The sequence below is a fragment of the Physeter macrocephalus genome, chromosome 5 (genome assembly GCF_002837175.3).
Source record: "Physeter macrocephalus isolate SW-GA chromosome 5, ASM283717v5, whole genome shotgun sequence".
Taxonomy (NCBI): Eukaryota; Metazoa; Chordata; class Mammalia; order Artiodactyla; family Physeteridae; genus Physeter; species Physeter macrocephalus.
Window position 1 is genome coordinate 22330832 of NC_041218.1, and position 21462 is coordinate 22352293.

Here is a 21462-nt window from a genome sequence, read left to right on the forward strand (position 1 = left end):
CTCTGAAGAAGAAAGGCCTAAGTAGTAACATAAGTAAAGAAAAAGACTCAAATGGTTTGAAGAGGTTGGGGAGAGAGTTTTAAGTTTGGAGAATAAGAGAAATAAATGTTCACTATGTCTGAGGAACAGGGTAAAAACATTGGCTAAGGCAGAGGTTGATTAAGATACAGTGAAAATATACCCTTACTGTATAGCACAGGGAACTATATTCAATATCCTGTGATAAACCATAATGGAAAAGAATATGAAAAAGAATGTATATATATATATGTAAATGGAATCACTTTGCTGTACCGCAGAAATTAACACAACATTGTGAATCAACTATACTTCAATAAATTTTTTTCAAAAAGATACAGTGAAAGGGTCAGTGTGTGTGTATGTTGGGGAGTCATAGGTTAGAAAAACAAACTGGAGCAGATTGTAGCAGATTTTGTTTAAAATTTTTGGACTTTTCATTCTCTGACTCCAACATAGAACACCTCAGCATTCTAGATTGCTTTTTCATCACAAATTCCCTGTGTCTCCTCTAGAATTTTTTCAAAATGGACAGTTTCCATGTCAAGGAATTTCCCCTTCTTCCCAGAACTAAGCTTTCCTAATGTCCTTCAAGGTATTGTACACTCCATCTTTCTATTCTTATTTTAGATGTAGTTTTTGTGTTGGTGTGATGTTTTTCCCCACCCTGGGTTGCAGACAAGCAGCACAAGCCTTATATCCCCCAATTTGTTGGCTCCTACTTATTTTAGTTTCAATATACACGTGAGCTGGACTCACAATTCCAGAAAAACTAAAGGTGAGAAAAGGGTGAAAAGCTTATTAGTCTATTTCCCTTGAAGGGAAGTTTCAGAGGTTAACTCAGTCTAGTGATAAACTCTAGATAGTCATATTTAGGCTTTGTGTCTAGACAATCAAACTAGACATAAACCCTGAGCAATCACCTATCGAAACTATTAACATTAATATAGATCTTTCCTCCAAACCCATAGGCTTTATAGGAGCTTGGGCTAATAGGCCTTATCAAAGCTCTACTTAATTGTCAGGGCCCCCATAAGTTGATCTCATCCTACCTCCCCACTTTTATGTCTTACCACTTCAAAAAAACAACAGCAAAAAAACAAAAACAAAATAACCTTCCAATCAGGACTAATATCCGGAAAAGTATGATTATATTGAGAGGGGAGGTATATATTCAAGGATGGCTACTCCTCCAAATTTCTCCCACAACTGACATGTGAATTAATTTTATTTCAGGTCTTTATATAGGTAAATCTCACCACTGTCGTGGAATTAGAATGTCACCTTTAAATCATTTGGTTAACTCTATTTTTACAGATGAGGAAACTGAGGCCCCAAGAAATGAATTGACTTACCTAATATGTTAGCATGTATTTGTCATTATTGTTTCACATTTAACAATCACTTTCTCTTCCCTCCCCACATTTACCAACTAAACTTAAGTTCTTGAGGGCAAGGATCATCATGTCTTGTGCATTTTCTGCCTTCACAACAGCATCAATAAGTCTCCTCTTGTTTCCCACACAGGATCAAGAATGGGGCTGAGCACACAGAATGTGCTAAGAAAAGAATGTTTGGATTGAACTGAACCCCTGCAGAACGTGGACTATTTAGAGGCACTGAGTTTGGCCTCTGGGTGAATATTTGCCTTGGGTTGGCCCACTTAGCAGTGAACAGTAATGGGCCAAAGGAGACAGGCCAAGTGTGTAGTCTTGTTTGCCCAACTAAGTTATGAATACCTTCTTATACAGACTCATTTTGTAGTCCATATCACTTTGAACAGTACTAGTCACAGTGTAGACACTCATTAAAAACATTTTAATTGACTTACTGTCCTTGGATCAAAAATCAGATCTTGATCTGTGCTTCATACAGCAACTAGAGTAGCTTCACCAGAAGAAAAACGCCGGGCTGTCAAATATGGACACTGCTGGGCTGAAGAAGCATTTTTCATGCAGTTCTATGCCTTAAATTGGCCTTGAACAAGAGTATCTGGGATCCTGTGCTGCCTTTTAGATACCAAAGAATCATTTTGAAAAGTGCTACAATAAAGCCTATAATATAGTGTTAATTATTCGATAACTTAAGGTAATAGGACACATCAAAAGGGCACCAACTCTACGATGTTAAGTGGGGATGAATTTATTTTAGTCTATCCAAAATGTGTCACCCTCTCTCCTGAGGACTATTTTTAAGACCTCTGGTCTGAGTTAATGATGCAGCTGGTGGCCAGCAATAGATGGAAGTGAGCCATCCTTGGATGGGATTTGATCCTGGATTTGGGATTATTTTTACCATGTTATAGCCCGTTGACCTATCAACTACATAGCTTGGCTATTTCTACTTTTCTTATTTTGGTCTTTACTCTGCCACCCTCATTTTTAAAGGAGAGAGGTTTAGTTGAGGTAGTTCCAGGATCCTACTTAATTTAAGTTAGTTTAACCTCCAAAGAGAAAGCAGGCTATTTATTTTAAGTAGCCCAATCTTACTGATGAGCATCTTTCACTATGTTAGGGCAGTAAATGGGTTTAGTAAGAATTGGTCAAGGAATCCAAAATACTTTGTTACTAAATATTGCAACTTTTGCCCTTTTTTTTCCCCAAAGGGAACTGGTATCTGGGGGAGAAGGAGATGGGGAAGTAAATGAAAGTTTAGATTATGAGAATATTTGCCACTGATGATTGTTTTTATTACCTTAATTCCAGGTAGGGAAACTTAGATGTGGTTAGGTACATGAGGGAGCCAGTAATCCAAGCATGGTCATTAAGAACTGGAAATTTAGTTGTGAAGTTCCACTAACGGTATCCCTTCTCATGGAATCATTGGCTAATTACTGGCAAGGTCAGAGCTGTTTCCATGTGGAGAAGAGTATGCAGGTAGACATTCAAAACAGTAGGTGGTCTTTAAGGGTATTATGATTGTCCAGTTGCCCAAAAGAATTTGCTTAAGCAGTCTACTAGACCAGTTCCTTGAGTGGTCTAAAGCCCCTATTTTTTTTTTAAATTGAGGTATAGTTGATGTACAATATTATATAAGTTTCAGGTGTACAACCTGGTGATTCATAATTTTTAAATGTTATATTCCATTTAAAGTTATTATAGAATATTAGCTATATTCCCTGTGTTGTACAATATATCCTTGTAGCTTATTTATCTTATACATAGTAGTTTGTACCTCTTAATCCACTACTCCTATCTTGCCCCTCCCCCCTTCCCACTCCCCACTGGTGACCACTGTTTTTTGTTCACTATATCTGTGAGTCTGTTTCTTTTTTGTTACATTTCCTAGTTTGTTTTATTTTTTAGATTCCACATATAAGTGATATCATATAATATTTGTCTTTCTCTGCCTGACTTACTTCACTTAGCATAATACTATTTTTTGTTCACTATATCTGTGAGTCTGTTTCTTTTCTGTTATATTTCCTAGTTTGTTTTATTTTTTAGATTCCACATATAAGTGATATCATACAATATTTGTCTTTCTCTGCCTGACTTACTTCACTTAGCATAATACTCTCCAAGACCATACATGTTGTCACAAATGGCAAAATTTCATTCTTTTTATGGCTGAGTAGTATTCCATTGTACATACATACCACGTCTTCTTTATCCATTCGTCTGTTGATGGATCCTTAGGTTGCTTCCATATCTTGGCAATTGTAAATAATGCTGCTATGAATATTAGGGTACATGTATCTTTTTGAATTAGTATCTTCAGGTTTTTTTTGGATATATACCCAGGAGTAGAATTGCTGGGTCTCATGGTAGTTCCATTTTTAGTTTTTTTTAGGAACCTCCATACTGTTTTCCCTAGTGGCTGCACCAATTTACATCCCCACAGTATATGAGGGCTTCCTTTTTTCCACATCCTCTGCAACAATTGTTGTTTGTGTTCTTTTTGATAATAGCCATTCTGACAGGTGTGAGGCAATAGCTTATTGTGGTTTTAATTTGCATTTCTTAAAACCCCTATTTTAGAAGAAATCAACTTATCAGTTGTCACCATATCTTCAAGAGGTCCCACTTGATTAACTCTTCAAACCGAAGAGCCCAGCATGCGGGCTGAATAATGAGTCCTGTTCTTTACTATCCATACATATGCAATTAGTGATCACCCAAACTGGGCACTTCTAAGTCATGTCCCCAAACTTCATTGAGGGAGGTTGAGAACATGTAGAAGACCAAGACTCTGAGTAAAAAAAAAATAATTCGATATTCTGCCTTCAGGTTTCAGTATGGCAAATCAAAGACTTCAAGAACTAGCCCAGTTAAATTTGAGAAAGAAACAATTGTTGATAGTGATGAGGTAAGAAAGAGCATTAGCAATGTTCACTTATAATCTTGCTTTGGAATGCTTAGACTACTGTATACGCTGGGTCTCACAAACTTCCTGTTGAAAAGCAAAAAGGGGTCAAGATTTATATAGAAAGCAATGTTAATTTTTCTAATTTTATGAAAGAGAAACAGAGACATAGAAAAGGGAAGAGACAGGGCCATATCAGCAAAGAATCAGGGCTCAAAACCCAGGGACCAGAAATCTATTTTAGGGGATGAGCAAGTGTTAAACCCTGACTTAAACTTGATTTTGTGGTCACTTCTTGCAACAAAACTTCTTTGGATAGCTTGGTTGCTTCCCAAGGTTTATCATATTCAAGTGAATTTTCCAGGTCAACTTTTATTTCATCAGCCAGAGATAGTGCAATTCAACATAAAACTAAAAACATACTCCAATTTGGACATTCTTATGGATTTAGTCAACTACTGGAGACTAATTTGGAAATGAGATGCAATACCTTAGAAAAATTGGGGAGTAAAAACATTTTTCCCAGAGACTTTCTCCAAAAAATTAATTAAAAAAAAAAACTATAAAGGAAAAGTCCTCACATCTTCTCCCAAATAAATTTTTCCAAGACGTCTGTGATTCTAAATATATATGTCATATCTGTGGAGCCGATTTTGCAAATGTATTTTTGTTTTGAACAAAGGGACTTCAGTTTTACAGAAGGTGACACAAATTAAATAATTGCATCTTTGGATTTGTCTCCTATTTCATCCCACCATTCCTAAAAGAATGTATGGCGTATCTCTGCTAGTCCTCCTCCCAGTCCACCTCCAAGCCCTGGAAATTGCCAACTCCTGGCATTTTCCTACCCTCATCACACAGTTCTGTCCCACTCTTACTATCTCTCTCTTCTCCATTCACCTTCTTGCTGTATTCACCTGTTCAGTATGAGTTCCCTTTCTTCTGAATCCCAGCTGACTGTATCACCTCCCTGGGGCATGGCAATCTTTAGAAATGCTCATCCACATACAGGATTGTGCTCTTTATCTGATTCCTGATTAGGCCAAGCCCGAAGGAGGTAACTCAGAGCTTGTATCTCCTTGTGTTCTTGTCCCTTTGATTTATCCTTAGATAACCTAGGGCTAAGCTAGAGGCCAGGCAACAGCCCGGCGGGGGTCAGCAGAAGGAGATGGAGGAGGCCCAGCAACTCTACCACCAGACATGGCACTCAAGCAATCCACCAATCACCAGCACCACCACCAGCAGAAAAATACAAAGTGGTAGACAGAAGGGTTACCAAAATGCAATTACGTTTTGCCACATTTCTGGAAGAATCATATAGCACAGAAATATTCAAAAATGCAGACTGCACCATTGTTTCTCCCTTCCTGTGTGCTGGCCCCAGCCCCGAAAGCAGTTATCCGCCGCCAGGCTTCCTTTCACTGACAACCCTTAAGTTATTGCCCTTCTGTAAGTTGTTTTTCTCCTTAAAGTTTGTTTTGTTTTGTTTTTCACCTGATTTTGCATGTTTTGTTTTGTTTTTCACCTGATTTCCCTTCTATAGAGATGGAAAAGGTGGAAGAAAGAGGTGTGAGCTCTAGGGGTGATTTGTCCCGGTCTAAACTTTGATGCTGCCCTTTGTCTATTTCATCCCTTCACTTCCTAACAGCTCCTAACATTTCACAAAGCCGGTCCACATTTCCATGTACAAGCTACCCTGTCAGGATGCCTTAGAACCTAGCTCTCCATGCTATGGCTCTCATTCCAGAAACCCAGGGTGCAGAGCATGGAGTTCTTCTCACTTAATTTAAGTTAGAGACCAGATTGTAGCCAGACTAAGGTGAGGTAAGGAATGGAATATTGTTTAGAATAGGTACAACTTGAAATACTAATTTTGATTATTGTCTCTAGATTTTTGATGCAGTCGGACAATCAAAATTTGTTCTAGAGAACCTTCACCATTACACAGTCCATCCAAATTTGGTAGGTGATAAAAGCATTCCCCCAATACCTCCAAGAGCAAGTTTCAGCTGCGGTGCCGAGGCCCACTGCAGAGTATCCCAAGTGCCTCCAAGTGCCACCAGCTTCTGTGACAGTGCATCCTCCTAGGACGGGGAAGCAGAGCGGTCTCAGGACACTGTTGGGAATGGTGGTGAGGGAGGAGGGAGGGACTGGGAAGAAGGTGGTCCCTGCAGCTGATTTTTTTTTTTTTAATTGAGAAAATATATTTCGAATCAGGAAGTATTCTGTTCTCTCCCTCTCCCTTCCTCCCTCTCTAATCCTCTGCCTTTCCTCCTACTGATGGAAAAGCAAGTTTAGTGGGCATGCCCCTTCCCCCACTACATCTTAAGTGACATGCTGTCTTTTGTGACTGCTTTTCCTTTTTTTAACTTTGTGCTTATTCTGCATATTAATGTGGTTGTGCCTGTGGAGAAACGTTGGTGGGTGGGAAGATGCAGATAAGGGCTGTGTTGGCCCCCTCAGGGCTCTCTGAACTAGGAGATTTTGTTCCTGGCAGTTTCTCCCCTCTGCCTCAGAGTGAGTTGTAGAGAAGGCCGTTTAGGTTGAACATAGAAACTTCTGCTTGTCCTATTTTGTTGGGCACAACTTTTTCACAAGAATTAAGTCATCTCGCTCCTTTTAATGTGGAAACTTTTCCATCTCATTTCCCCAGCCCCTTGGTCTGTTTGCAGGGAAGAGCTCTGAGAGAAGAAAGGGACAGAGAGCTTCAGACATTTTCTGTTAAACCCAGCCCCTGTCCAGCTTCTGTCCCCACCCGATAGAGGCAAAAGATTAGCCTCTATGATTTGTTAATCTGCTCTTGATCTAATCCCTTTGTCTCTCTGGAAATCTTTCTGTCTGCTCAGGCCCAGTACTGTGAGCCTTTGAAGCCCACTGCACTGCAAAAATTCCTGGCTCGAAACAGGAAAATTCAAAGCTTCACATTGAAAGTAACAGAGTATGATCAGGATAAGACCTTACTGATTATGACCAACAACCCACTTCCCTGCTCCATCGACCATCAAGGAAAGGACATGACATCAAAATACTTTTCCAGTGAGTTACTGCTCAAGGTAATGGCACCTGGGGAAGTTTCCTAGCACCCTGAGTAAGGATCCTGAAGAATTAGGAGTTAGCTTGAAGAAGGGAGCTAACCTAACATGGAGGATGGTACTCAGAACCCAACCTCTTCCTTCTTATTCTTTGCCATATGCTTCTTCACCAAATAGAATCTGAGTGCCTGGGAAATACTCCGAATTAGAGTTGTACAAACTTCGGTCATGAAACTTCATTACACAGAGAAAAGAGGGTCTTAATTCAAAATTGTTCCTCCTTGGTCAAAGATATTTAGTTTGTAATTAACAAAGGGTAAACTAGCCACTGGCTTTCTAGTTGAGTGTAAAGTAGCAACAGATAAAACAGGAAATGACGAACAAGGAACAGAAACGAATATCAAATTGGGAAAGGGGTAAAGGGTTATGCTCTATACCCACTGCTCTTGGGTGTCAGAAGGGGAGAATAGAAAATTTACTATCACAACAGCCAGATGTTTGGGACTTTGTTATACACTAGAGAAGTTCAAATTCAATTCAATAAACAATTGCTGGACATACACTAAGCTAAGAACTAAAATATAAAGATGATTCCAGGACAGTTTCTATCTTGAAGGAACTTGGAGTCTAACAGGAGAGACAGGTCAATAAATGAAGTATAAAAAGTAATTATTGGGGCTTCCCTGGTGGCGCAGTGGTTGAGAGTCCGGCTGCCGATGCAGGGGACGTGGGTTCGTGCCCTGGTCCGGGAAGATCCCACATGCCGCGGAGCGGCTGGGCCCGTGAGCCATGGCCGCTGAGCCTGCGCGTCCGGAACCTGTGCTCCGCAACCGGAGAGGCCACAACAGTGAGAGGCCCGCGTACGGCAAAAAAAAAAAAAAAAAAAAAAAGTAATTATTATATAACAGGATATATGAATAATAAAAGAATATACAAGATACACTAATATACAGTAGAGAACAGTATCTTTGTTGGAGGAAAGGAAGTAATCAAGGAGGTTTTACAGAAGAGGTGACCTCTGTCCAAAAAAAAAAAAAAAAAAAACAGGAGAATATTCCAATCAGTGGGAAGGGCAAAGGCATAGAAACATGAGAAAGTGAGGTGCATTTAGGGGGATGTAAGAGAGTAAATGGCAGGAGATAAAAGGTAAAATCAAATTTGCATTTTAGAAGACCTTTTTTGGAAGTTAAGAGAAAGGTGTATTAGTTGTGGAATAGAAAAAAATCAGTAAGATTAGTTATATTATTACTACAATTGTCAAAGAGAGATGCTGAAGAACTGAATAAATCAATAACAGAGGAAATGAAGAAAATCAGTTAAGAGATATTTAAGCATATGATCTAAAAAAGATCTTGACAGCCTTAAGAGTGGGCCTAATATAACAAGAAGAAATTAAATAAGTGAAAGTGTAAATTTAAAAAAATCTAATTATTACAGAAATTTGATTCTGGGAGTGGAATTATCCAAGACAGACTGTCATAATAAAATGTGGTCAATATGGAATTAGTATTTCCTTAGCAGCTAGATGGATGGCAGTGAGAGATTCCTTTCCCAACGGATGATAAAATGCTAATATCCAATGGTATATGCTGACAAAGGAGTTAATTAATTCATTGCCTATGGTTTCTTGGGTCTCAGAATTTGTGCCATTTGAACATAACCTCAGTGGTTGTTTCTCATGGTAGTGGATAATATACACTGAGAGGAACAAATGTCAAGCCAGGGTTGCCTTGCTCAAGGTAAAGGAAATACAAGACTATCATGTAACCTTGGTGCAAGAAGAGCTTTCTTCCAACAGCTGGCACTTTGTGAGCCTTCCAGGTCACATGTGGGACCTGATCATATTCATGAGTAAATTGTGGTACCAGCCAAATTGTATTAATAGACAGTATTAAGGCTCTGATTGTCAAAGACTGGCAGCATGATAATTTTATGGGGCTATCTGGAAGAAGTCCAAGAAGATGGAAATGCCCGATATCTAGAATGCCTCTTTAATATTCATGCTGCATTCCTTCCTCTTACTATACAAATGTGACAATCTTTTGTGAGCCTAAGATTATGCACAAAAGAAGCATTATTGGGCTTCCCTGGTGGTGCAGTGGTTGAGAGTCCGCCTGCCGATGCAGGGGACACGGGTTTGTGCCCCGGTCCGGGAAGATCCCACATGACGCGGAGTGGCTAGGACTGTGAGCCATGGCTGCTGAGCCTGTGTGTCCAGAGCCTGTGCTCCGCAGTGGGAGAGGCCACAGCAGTGAGAGGCCTGCGTACCGCAAAAAAAAAAAAAAAAAAAAAGAAGCATTCTTTTGCTACACCCAGACATGTGTATAAGAAGAGTGTGGGTACCAGCAATCAAGTTGAAGAATGGACCAGACATGTCTATCACAGCGATTGTTATACTCACAGCCCCTTCTAAGTGACGTAGCCCTACCACAGTTTGTGAAGAATAGGATGCCCCAAAAGGTCCTATTTTGAATAACTAGACTCAATTCTCTATGCCTACCTAGGACCAGAGAAGGCCACCTGATCCAGTGAAGCAAAATTCATAGGCTGGTTAGTGACCTGTGGTGTAGATCGGTACCCCCAAATCAAACCAAACAAACAAAAACCAAAAACCAAACCAAAACCCAAACCAACTAACTGATGCCAAAATGTTGGCCTCTGTACCACCAGCACTGAATTAAATCTCGGAGACAGGGTTTTGGATGAAGTGGAAAAGAATAGCTTTATTGCTTTGCCAGGCAAAGGGAGACACAGTGGACTCCTGCCCTGAAAAACTATGTTCCAACCTGGGAGGATTTGATGAGGAGTTTTACAGTAATGGTTCAAAGGTTACTGATAAGATTAGGGTGTGTGCAGGGCCTGCACTCCTTTAATCTCGTCTCAGGTGGTCTTGATGAGCTTCTCTGGTCCCTTTAATCTTGCCTCAGGTGTTTTCTTGGCTGCTCCTCCCTTGATTAGCGACTGTTCGAATCTTCCCTTTGGAACTCAAGGAAGGTCCTGGAGGCTGGAGGCTGGAGTCTGTTCCCTATGAACAAGAAATGGGGGACAGAAAGCCTTCTGTGCCCAGGAGCCCCACAGGGTCCTGCTCGGTTTTGTACCTTATCAACAAGCAAAATCCCTGAGCTAATCATATTCTTGCTTCCAGGCATCTGAATTGGGAAAGGAAAAGATTGAGGCTGTGGGAATAAAACCTGAAAGGGCATGTAGAGGAAGGCCATAAAAAAGTCAAACCATGAGGAAGAAGGTAGGGGTAGCTTGAAGTAGAAATGAATAAGCAGAAGCTGTGGGTAGAAAGAAAGATATGCAGGGTAAAGGTAAGGAATGAACACTAGAGACAGAAGGAAGCAGACAGGAAGAAAGTAGGAAGCGTGTTAATGATTTGAGGCTAAATGATATGAGACAAGATAGACAAGCTCACGCAGTAGTGGTCCTAGATAGTGCTGCCTTGGATTCCAGATAAGTTTTTTATTTTTGTTTTTCTGCTCTAAGGTCTAGCTCTGCTAAGGTTTCTGCTCTTTTGTGGCCAGATTATTAGCTGTGTCTTAGGTCCTAGGCACACATGCTGCTACCGTAAAACCCCTATTAATTGAGGTAACTTAAATGAATTCCTGTTCCTCAAAACTGGAAGACTTTAAAGAGAATGAGTACAGAATTGAAAAGACTTGGTTCAGCAGCAAGCATTTTTAAAAAAGAGGTTTGAAAATTCTGAGCAAAAATGTTCAGTACAGGTCAATTAATTAGTTTGGTTATTCATTCATTAATTGTCATTCTTTTATTCATTCAACAAATATTTATTGAGCACTTACTATGTACCAGGCAACGTTATGGGGTAGTAAGGATCTATCAGTGACTAAGACAAAGTTTAATTCCAGTGAGGTAGAAGACCATAAGCAAGCCAACAATCACACGGATAATGTATAATGTGATAAGTGCCCCAAAAGCAGGATAAGGAAATGGAGGGTGATGGGTGTGAGTGGTGATTTTAGATAGAGTAGTTAGGGAAGGCTCTCAGAAGCAGCAATGACATTTGAATAGAGACTTTAATAGGATGTGTCCTGCAGTTGCTACACCTAGCATATTGTTTTCATTTTAGATTGCCATACATTATATAAATATAATTATAATCATAAACATAATGTGTAAATATAAGTTGTAACTTTCTCAAATGAGTGAAAATGAGAGAAATCAGGAGAAAAGTGAACCCAAAGCCATGTCATATGAAAAAAAAAGTTCAAAATGTTGGCAATGTTGAGCCTGGAAGAGAGAGGGCGCTCAGGGGGAACGTGATAGATTTCTTCAAATTCTTTAAGGAATCTGTGGAAGAGACACTAGATTTATTCCGTTTGGACTGTAGGGTAGAAGTTACAGGGGATAGCAACCAGCTGATCAAAGATTAAGTAGGCTGGGTTTTTAGATAGAGGAAGATTGACCACTTGATAGTGTTACTATGGAGGGAATAAGAGTGTCAGATGAATGGTTAGACTTGATGGCCTTTAAGATCCTTTCTGAAAGTCTTTGATTCTATGACTTTAATAATGACGAAATTATTACCTCACAAAACATCCCATTCTGTGGCCTTTTCACTGCAGACAGAGAATGGGATGTGAATGAGACAGCCATCTCCAAGAAAGGTGGGTAGAATCCCATGGATCTTATTCCCAATTTATTACCAAATGTTTGGTTTCCTAAGCAATTCACTAATTGAATCCTTCTCAAAACCTGGGAAATTTTTCTTCCATTTACTACAAAGGGCTAGTGGGCAAGCTTAATTGATTACTTAGGAAACTGACCTAACTTTGGACAAATCATCTGGCTGTGAGAGGAACAGGTATTAGCCCACTCAGGGGACTGTTTTCTCTTCTTTGGGTTTCTGCATCTCTACTTCCCCCTTCGGCAGGTTTTGCTGCATGATTTTAGGGGAACTGGAGCTTAGTCCAGGAGCTCAGGTCAGTAAGTCCAGGGGACTCAGCTAACTCCCCCACTTACTCTTCTTCCCTTTGCTGCAGGAAAGTCATCTGCACAAGCCCACTGAGAACTTCTTCCTACCTCTGATGTATCAGAGAAAAAAGTTAAGATCTGGGCTGAAACCAATCTTCCCTGTGACACTGTTGGAGGACCCTAAATCCAAGAGAGAACAATGGTTTAGGTGAAGTCCTGGCTCTTTCTTACCTTTTCCTTATTCGTGTCACTATCTCTTTTCAATATGATTTAACAAACATTTTTCGGTTGTACGGAATGTGGACAACTGTATAATAATAGGACAGCTTCCCTACATGATTCCCAACCACACTTCTACCTTAGCAACAGAGAAACAGTAATGCAAAACTAAGGTTTTTCACAAGAATGATTTTCAAGAGTGAAGAGAAGTATTCAAAGGTCTATGCTTTGAGGAAGCAACAAAAAAAAATTTCCCTCAGTGCCTCTTAAGGGTTGTGATATAGGAACAATTTGCTATGTATGAGATTTGATTTGAAACTGGTTATAGGAGCAGCTTATATCTTGTTTGGAGAGGAGAGAGGAGATTCTGGAGTTCCTTCATAGGTTTACAATGCTAGGTTCTAGAAGCATCCCTTCCACTGCACAATACTCCCACTCTGTACCAATGAACACCCTCAAATCCTCCTGTCCTTTCTTCTCCCCCAGAATCTGAGAATGCAGTTAGTGGTTCCATTAATCCCTCACCCTAGGATCTACTAAATGAACTTTCTTTGTTAAGGTTTTCCACGGACAAGGATTTCAAGAGTGAAGGGAAGTATTCAAAGGTCTATGCTTTGACAAAACAGAAAAAAATGTACCCTCAGCTCAACTTTGCTCCAGTCTGTAAAAGAGATCTGAGGAGTGACGGTAAGGTCCTCTCTATCAAAACAGTGGTTTATGGGATGGAGATGTGGGCAGGAGGGACAAACTATGGGGAGGAGAGATAAGGGCAAATCTCTCTTGAAGGTTCTGGAGACTAGTTTTCCTTTTAGCATGGAAGCCAAGAACTGATAGAGGCCCAAGTGGTGCTAGGCTTTCCACCCTGTTTAAATCCTCACATTTCAAGAAAGCTCTAGCATAGTGTTTTCCAAACTACATCACCTACCCCTTTACTCGTTTTGGTCAATGTGTTATTTGCCCTGTTATTTACTTAATGTTTTTCTTTCAAATTATTTTTTTTGTCCTAATTAATACTATATCATTGACATCATGGGTTTGATATACTAATCACATGGGTTTTTTTTCTCTTATACATTTCTCTCAAACATTTAATCAAATTCATAATAACTACATTTTAAAAATTAATTTATTTTGGCTGTGTAGGGTCTTCGTTGCTGAGTGCGGGCTTTCACTAGTTGCGGCGAGCAGGGGCTACTCTTCGTTGCAGTGTGAGGGCTTCTCCTTGCGGTGGTTTCTCTTGTCGCGGAGCATGGCCTCTAGGCGTGCGAGCTTCAGCAGTTGTGGCACGAGGGCTCAGTAGTTGTGGCTTGCGGGCTCTAGAGCACAGGCTCAGTAGTTGTGGGCTTTCACTAGTTGCGGCGAGCAGGGGCTACTCTTCGTTGCAGTGTGAGGGCTTCTCCTTGCGGTGGTTTCTCTTGTCGCGGAGCATGGGCTCTAGGCGTGCGAGCTTCAGCAGTTGTGGCACGAGGGCTCAGTAGTTGTGGCTTGCGGGCTCTAGAGCACAGGCTCAGTAGTCGTGGCGCACGGGCTTAGTTGCTCTGCGGCATGTGGGATCTTCCCAGACCAGGGATCAAACCCATGTCCCCTGCATTGGCAGGCGGATTCTCAACGATTGCGCCACCAGGGAAGCCCCATAATAATTAAAATTTAAAATGTTTATCTATGTTTCACCTAAAACTACCCAGTGGTATGCATATCACACTTCAAGGAAAACAGTTCTAGAAGGGCCAAAGGATAAGCTATGAGTCTCAGAGGTCCATGAGTCTCTTTGGGGTTGAAGCAGGACATGGCGTGGAGGAGGTTTGGGGTAAGGTTGTAAGGAAGGGATACAACAAAAATGCTCCTCACAAATTGTTATTCATTTAGCAACATTTATGGGGCACTTGCTAGTATTGGATATTTATCAAGCACCAATAATAATAGCACTTTCCATATGTAAGACAGATGGATGGGCCAGGTCATGAAGGGCTTTGTATATTTGTATAAATAAGGGCTTAGGTTTCATCCAGCAGGCGGTTGGGACCCACTGAATAATTTCAGAGCACTGAACACACATTTGTGTATTAGAAGTATAATCGATGGCTCCCCAGACTTCACCAGCCTATGGCTCCAAGATAAGGTTCATTTCTCCTACGTCCGGGACTGCTCTCCTCGAGCAGTTTCTGGAACTCCCTAAGGTATGCTTTCCTGTTCTACAAGGCCATCCTAGTGATTGCCAGCCATCCTCAGCTCAAACAGTCACAGTTCCAGAGGTATGAGGTCATATCGTACCATCCCTTACCTGGCTTCTTGAAGTGTCTCTGCTCCTTCTGTACCTATCTGCCACACCACCTGACATCCCTCTTGCCTCTCTTAACTCCCCATATACAGCTAAAACCAAGCTGTGATATTAAATAACACTTCATAGATGTGAAGAAAAATTAAAGGATGGCAGAGAGTCATTTATCTTGCTTTAAAAGGGGACACTCTTAGGCTCAGCCTCAACCCCCCCCTCAGTCCCTTCATACTTCCCAACAGGCCCCCAGCACATTATCCATTCTTGGGAGTCTCTTGGCTTACCAGCACTGTCTCTGCCTAGGCTCCCAATACCCTTGGCCCAAGGAAGGGGAAAAGGTAGCTCCTTCCCCTAAGCCTGTTTATTTCAACCCCCAGAATAAATAAGTAGGAACATCTATTTCCTTCAAGGGAAACTCCACATGGAAAGCAAGCTTTGAGCTTTATAAGCCAGATGAGGCAAACATAATAGTACATTTAGTACATTTAGTCAGAGTTAAATCTTAAATGATACCATATGCAGGATATCAGCAGTTCAGCTTAAATCTATATTGGAAGGAAGAATTTCTCCAGTCTAGAATCTAATCTGGATTAGAATTTCTCTGATTTTTCAAGGGCATGATTCTGTTAAGGTATCCCAGTTTACATTTCTAAACAGAACACTTAACATCTCAGTCTGCAGCATTTATTAGAATTATGGTGACTTTACAGTTTCCCTCAAGAAAAATGAGTAGATATTTACTTATGTATCTAAAGGGCCCATTATTGTGCTTTTCCTAAACAAAGACAATCTACTGTGAAGTTGAAACAGTGTCTCTACTTCAAGTAAAAGAGAACCTAGCAACTCCTCCTTCCATCAATAATTTTCCATGTTTACCAGGCATCCAAATAAAGAAAGATTACATAGAGAATTGCTTGGATGGGGGCCATGAAGGCTGGTTAGGAGGCTGTCCAAGAAACAAACAGATAGGACCTGAATTAAGGTGACAGCAGTAGGAATAAGAAAACAAATTAAGGGATATTTACAAGGCATAATGCTTCAAAATGGGGGGGGGGGAAGGGATGGGAGCAAGAAGAGCCCACAACGGAGGCGTCCAAGAAGGGCAGAAGTTGAAAGAGAATCTGGAAAAAGTGATGACAGTGAAGCCAAAGGTAGAAACAGTTTCTTAGTTACACTCTCAGACAGGAGAACTGAAAAGGCTAAGAGGAATATGAATATACAAGTGAAAGTACCTTCACTTAGTTAAGCGTTATGTAAGCGTCAAAATGGCCACAGATGGAATCGTTTGAAAGGGGTGGGATTAAATAGGGAAGACCCTAAACTGGTGGGTGTTGATGAAGGGAAGACTTATAAAGAAGTTTGGAATGGTAGTCCGTGGTCCAAAACCTATCCTCTTGCTCAGAGTAAAGACCAGCTTTCTCGGCCCTCCGAGCGGGTCTCTTTTTACATCTCACATTAAGTGTCCTAAACCCCCTGGAAATCCATTCACGAAGGTGCCCTGTGCTTTGTTGCAGTCTCCAAGAAGTCAGGGAGCGACCTGCCAACTTCCCAGATGATTTGGGAACCATTAACCCTTTCATCACTCCTAGAAGAGAAGCCCACCAGAACCGCGCCAGGAGAGAGCGCGTTCCGCAACGGAAGGGCCCAGCAGTGGATTATAAAAAACGCCACTGTCATTAAATGAAAACAAGCCCTACATGCCCCTCGCCTCATCTCCAAAGACTGAGCGGCCTGGAGAAGTCGCTATTTAGGGCAACCAAATAAAATCTCATTCTGCCCTCTCCGGGCGTGGGCTGCCAGGTCGCTTGCAGGGTGGGCCGTGGTGAGCCCCCTGCTGCGATCTGTCACCGTAGGGGCGGGGACGCGGCCCCGGGGAGCCCACCCTTGGCCCCGCCTCCTCCCGGCGTGGGGAGGAGGAGAGGGCGTGGCCACGTCCCCTGGGGTTGAGAGCGGCCGGCGACTGCCGGGGAGGGCGGGCCTTCTCTCCGAGTGACGGGACCGCGGCCCAACCGGCGCCAGAGCACGGGGCCGGCCTTCCTGTAGCTTCTTCCGCTTGCTGGCTGCAGCGCCTGGGACGGTGGCGGTGGGTCTGGGCTCTGGGAAGTCGTCCAAGATGATTAAAAAATTCGACAAGAAGGACGAGGAGTCTGGTACGCGCGGGGCGTCTGACGCCCACCCTCAGCCGCGGGGTCCCCTTCCCCTGCCCGCCGCCACCTGCTCTCGGGGACTGCGGACCTGGAGGCGTGGGCGCCGGTGTGCCGGAGGGCAGGAGTTGGAGCCCAGCCCCTCCTCCGACCCACTCCGCTCCAGCCGGGTGCCTGCCCCTAGCCCCTCCCCCGGGCGCCGGAGCCTCCCCTCAAGTCGCGCGCGAGCGCCCGGGCGCTCGCGCGCAGCCTCGTCCTGCTCGGCGGCCCCGCCCCCGGCCCCCTCCTCGGGCGCAGCTCCTCGGAGCCACCTGCTCCAGTTCGCCGGGGTGGGCTGCCCGCCAGAGTCCGGCCCATGGCAGGTGGCGGAGGTAGTGAGTGTGCGCTTGCGAGAGGCGGGGTGGGGTGGGGTGCTGGTAGTGCAAGGCCCACGGTGGGTCTGGGATTGACGGGACTGAGTGTGTTTGTGAACTTTGTGGTGTCTGTACCTTGCAGTCTCCCTGGGGACCTCTGCTTTGTCCGCTTCCGTGCGGGCAAGCCTGCTCCGTGGTACCTAGCTCGTTTAATACTCAAGCATCCAAAAGTGAGTTGCATCTTGATACCCGTCTTTGGTCCAGAGTAGATGAGGAAGATGCCAAGTTACCTCAAAAAACAAAAACAAACAAAAAAAACCCCCAAAACCCTCAGTGATTGATAGCTGCTCTCACAAAGTGTGGTCGAGGGTTGGGTCAGTAAACCTCTATGGCCCCTTCCAGCTTGACGTGTATCTAATTCTCTGATAAACTCCTCACAGTAAATGTTAGAAACACATAAAATAGTGCTTTCCTTTAGGGAAATCCAAAGGACCCTACCACAGTCTCATTCATTTTAGTTGTATGGACATGACATATTTCTAACATTCATATAAAAAGAAGCCAGGGAAAGAATACACTCATTTCAGGCAGGGTTTCTGCAAAAGAGAAGTAGAGGATCTTACAGGATAGCAGACAGAGCTAGTGTCAGAATCAGAAGGATTTTAATCAGTTTGTATGCATATTAGTAATGATTATCACTGTGAAATCCAAGTGGTCACCTCACTTGGATGAGATTTCCCAAGTATTCAATACCCTTCTGTAGAAAGTAAGTTTGTGTAGGACAGCTATTAAAGACATTTTTTTCCCCCCATAACATAGGTAGTGGCTCCAATCCTTTTCGGCATCTGGAGAAGAGTGCTGTCTTACAGGAGGTATGGCTTGGAAGTATAGTGTGTTTTTTTCTTTCCTATTCCATTTTAGAATGGGGGACAAAGAGCCCCGGAATGCTCTGATCCAGAATAAGAATTAAGGAATGTAACTGAGTTCAAAGAATATATACTTGAGGGAAAAAGAAGAGGGGTTACTTGTCATAGGAGAGTCTAGAGCTTATAGAAATGCAAAAATGTGTAGACTCTGTCACATGTTGAGAATTTTAAATAAAACACCAAAGGAGGTGTTTAGTGCAAGGTTATTGAAGGAAGTTATAGGTATTAAGCCTATTGTATTCAAATGATGTAGATAAATATTGTGATTCTTACTTAATAGATAAAGCCCACAAGTTGAAGTAGCAGACCTAAGGGAGTGAGTATAGAATGGAAAACCTAGGCCACATCTAATAATTTATTATATACCATAATAAGTTGAAAACTGTAAGCAACATTATTTGGATACTGTGATTAAAGTGTATAATAGTCTTTATTTAAGTTGATTTTCTGTAATCTGTGATAGCAAAGATAGAAAATATATATAGCAGTGTTTTTTGTTTCCGCAGGCTCGTATATTCAATGAAACGCCCATCAATCCAAGAAGATGTTTGCATATTCTTACAAAGATTCTTTACTTATTGAACCAGGTAAATTATTTTGATTTTCCTCAGATTTGTGTCCTGGAATAGAAATACATAACATGCAGTGAAGTACTTTCTGGCAAGTGTAATTATTTATTTTTTAAAAATCCACTTAATTTTAAAATTTACAGTGTTCAATTAACATAATAATATGTAAAATTTCTTGAGGATGAGGAGTATGACAGACACTTCTTTTTTATCCATGAGGTACCAAATCAGCTAATCACATTGTAGGATCTCAACGTTGATTTGAATTTAACAAGTATTAATATTAAAACATGTTGTTTAGATATGTTCAGAAAATAAAAATATATTGCAAAATCTTAGACAAATTCCAGATAGATATTTTATCCTTTTGGGGGAAGTATATTATATTAATATTTTAAAGCTTTGATTTTAATATTCAAATTTTATTCAGGCATACCTCATTTTATTATACTTTATTGCATTTTTTTTTACAAATTGAAGGTTTGTGGCAACCCTGCATTGTTAGATGATGGTTAGCATTTTTTTAGCAGTAAAGTATTTTTAAATTAAGGTATGTACATTGGTTTTTTTTGACATAATGCTATTGCACAGAATAGACTACAGTATAGTATAAACATAACTTTTATATGCACTGGGAAACCAAAAAATTCCTGTGACGTGCTTTATTGCAGTATTCACTTTATTGCTGTGGTCTGGAACTGAACCCACAGTATCTGCAAGGTATGCCTGTATTTATTTTCCCTACTCCACCACTAGCAGTATGATTCTGCGCTTAACTGTTTTGTGCCTTAATGTCTTTTTCTGTAAATGGGGATTATGATAATACCTGTTTTATAAAGTTATAATGATTAAATGATATAATAAATGTGAAGCACTGAGAATAGTCCTGGACACACAGTAAACATTCAGGAATAGTTTTCATTCGGTCATTCAGCATATATATTTATTACATACCTGCTGCGTTCTATGCACTGGTTTAGGCACTGGGGACGTAGCAGACAAAACCAACAAAAATATTTGCACTCATGAAACATAGATCCCACTTGCGCTTTTTTTTTCTTTTGAAATTAATTAATTTATTCTTGTCTGCATTGGGTCTTCGTTGCTGTGCACAGGCTTTCTCTAGTTGCAGCGAGTGAGGGCTACTCTTCGTTGTGGTGCACGGGCTTCTCATTGTCGTGGCTTCTCTTATTGAGGAACACAGGCTCCAGGCGCGCAGGCTTCAGTAGTTGTGGCGCACCGACTCAGTAGTTGTGGTGCGCGGGCTCTAGAGCGCAGGCTCAGTAGTTGTGGCACTTAGTTGCTCCATGGCATGTGGGATCTTCCCGGACCAGGGATTGAACCCTTGTCCCCTCTATTGGCAGGTGGATTCTTAACCATTGCACCACCAGGGGAGTCCCCCACTTGCTCTTACCGTTATTTATTTAATTTTTTTCTTGTGTGTGGTTTTATGTATTTATTTTTTTGTGTGTTTCTTGTGTGTTTCTTTGTTTTTTTTGTTTTTTTTGCTTCAGACTAAAAAATCTCATGACTTTTAGTCTAGGGCCTTAGAAAATGTGAGTCTGTTTCTTAGATTCACACACACACACACACACACACACACCCACCCACCCACCCACCCACCTCAGGTGGTTTACATATGGTGCTAAGAAGACTGTGGTTTCCAATTTGAATTCCATGAGAATATTTTTACTTTACTATGCTTCATGACTGAAGACCTCATTCAGAGAGATGAAGTTTTGTAGCTTGCAAATGGAGGCAGAGCAACAAGAACATGCTTTTAAATAAAATATATCTATTCACGAACATATATCCTTGTGTGGTATTATATTAGAAACATTTAGTGCAAAGTCAGTTTAACTTTTCATAGCATACATTGTGTCCAAGTTGGGGAACTCCAGTCTATAAGCAGAATTTTGAGTAGTTAAAGTTGGTTCAGAGTAGCATATATTTTTATATTGACCAATACTGCTTTGATGGGCGACTCATGTTGAAACATATAATTATCTTGGTAAGGAAGTTACCCACACAGTCTGATAAACACAGTCAACTAGGTGAACAGATTTGGGAACTTTAGCTTTATCTTTTGCCTAGTTCTTGGTAGTGCTTTATGGAAAAATACTTCTAAGTTTCTACTAGAGTTGACATATCCGTATATTCTCTGAGTTTCAAGTCAAAAAGTAGGGACTTAGGATTTACTGTACTAGTATGACTGACAAGTAGATGGACGTCTGTATATTCTCTAAATATGAAAGAAAGTAAGGGAAATCTCTTGCTGATGAGCAAGCTGGGTACTCTGACTTAAGTAATTGTAAACTCTTATACTTTGTCTTTCATCCTAAACTTTCAGGGTTTTTCATCAAAATTTGTTTATTCTTACATCTATGACAAATAGATTGACTAGTTATATTTTTTATGAGAGCTGAAGCCCTGAAAAGTGATTGAGCCTAACATATTATATAGGATTGCTTTTAATGAAGAAGTTAAATATTGAAATGGTAATGTTTCAGGTGGTCTGTGGTCTGCAGTGTTTTGACTATTAATAAAATATTGGGTTGGCCAAAAAGTTTGTTTGGGTTTTTCTGTTACATCTTACAGAAAAACCCGAACGATCTTTTTGGTCAACCCAGTAGGTTATCTAACACCTCACTACTCAAAAATATGTGGTTCCCAGATCAGCAGC

At 41.2% G+C, this 21462-nt stretch overlaps 2 protein-coding genes across 3 annotated transcripts in view; both read left to right on the top strand.

Annotated features, from left to right (window-relative positions):
* The first annotated feature begins 531 nt into the window (after positions 1-531).
* TSGA13 (testis specific 13) lies at positions 532-16566 on the top strand. The gene is made up of 8 exons (XM_007111148.3): positions 532-613; positions 1546-1720; positions 4248-4326; positions 6214-6285; positions 7170-7376; positions 12362-12501; positions 13072-13199; positions 16302-16566. The coding sequence occupies exons 2-8, from the start codon at positions 1698-1700 to the stop codon at positions 16469-16471; spliced, it is 819 nt and encodes a 272-aa protein (XP_007111210.1). The 5' UTR covers positions 532-613; positions 1546-1697; the 3' UTR covers positions 16472-16566.
* Positions 16567-16820: 254 nt separating this feature from the next.
* COPG2 (COPI coat complex subunit gamma 2) overlaps positions 16821-21462 on the top strand; it is a 165025-nt gene continuing 160383 nt past the window's right edge. The window contains exons 1-3 of one of the 2 annotated variants that reach the window (XM_024129793.3): positions 16821-16937; positions 18104-18156; positions 18717-18797. In XM_024129793.3, coding sequence (XP_023985561.1) covers positions 16901-16937; positions 18104-18156; positions 18717-18797 — 171 coding nt within the window. In that variant the 5' untranslated portion in view covers positions 16821-16900. Of the gene's footprint in view, positions 16938-17208; positions 17303-18103; positions 18157-18716; positions 18798-21462 lie in introns of those variants that run through there. The other variant, XM_024129796.3, reaches the window with a different exon arrangement.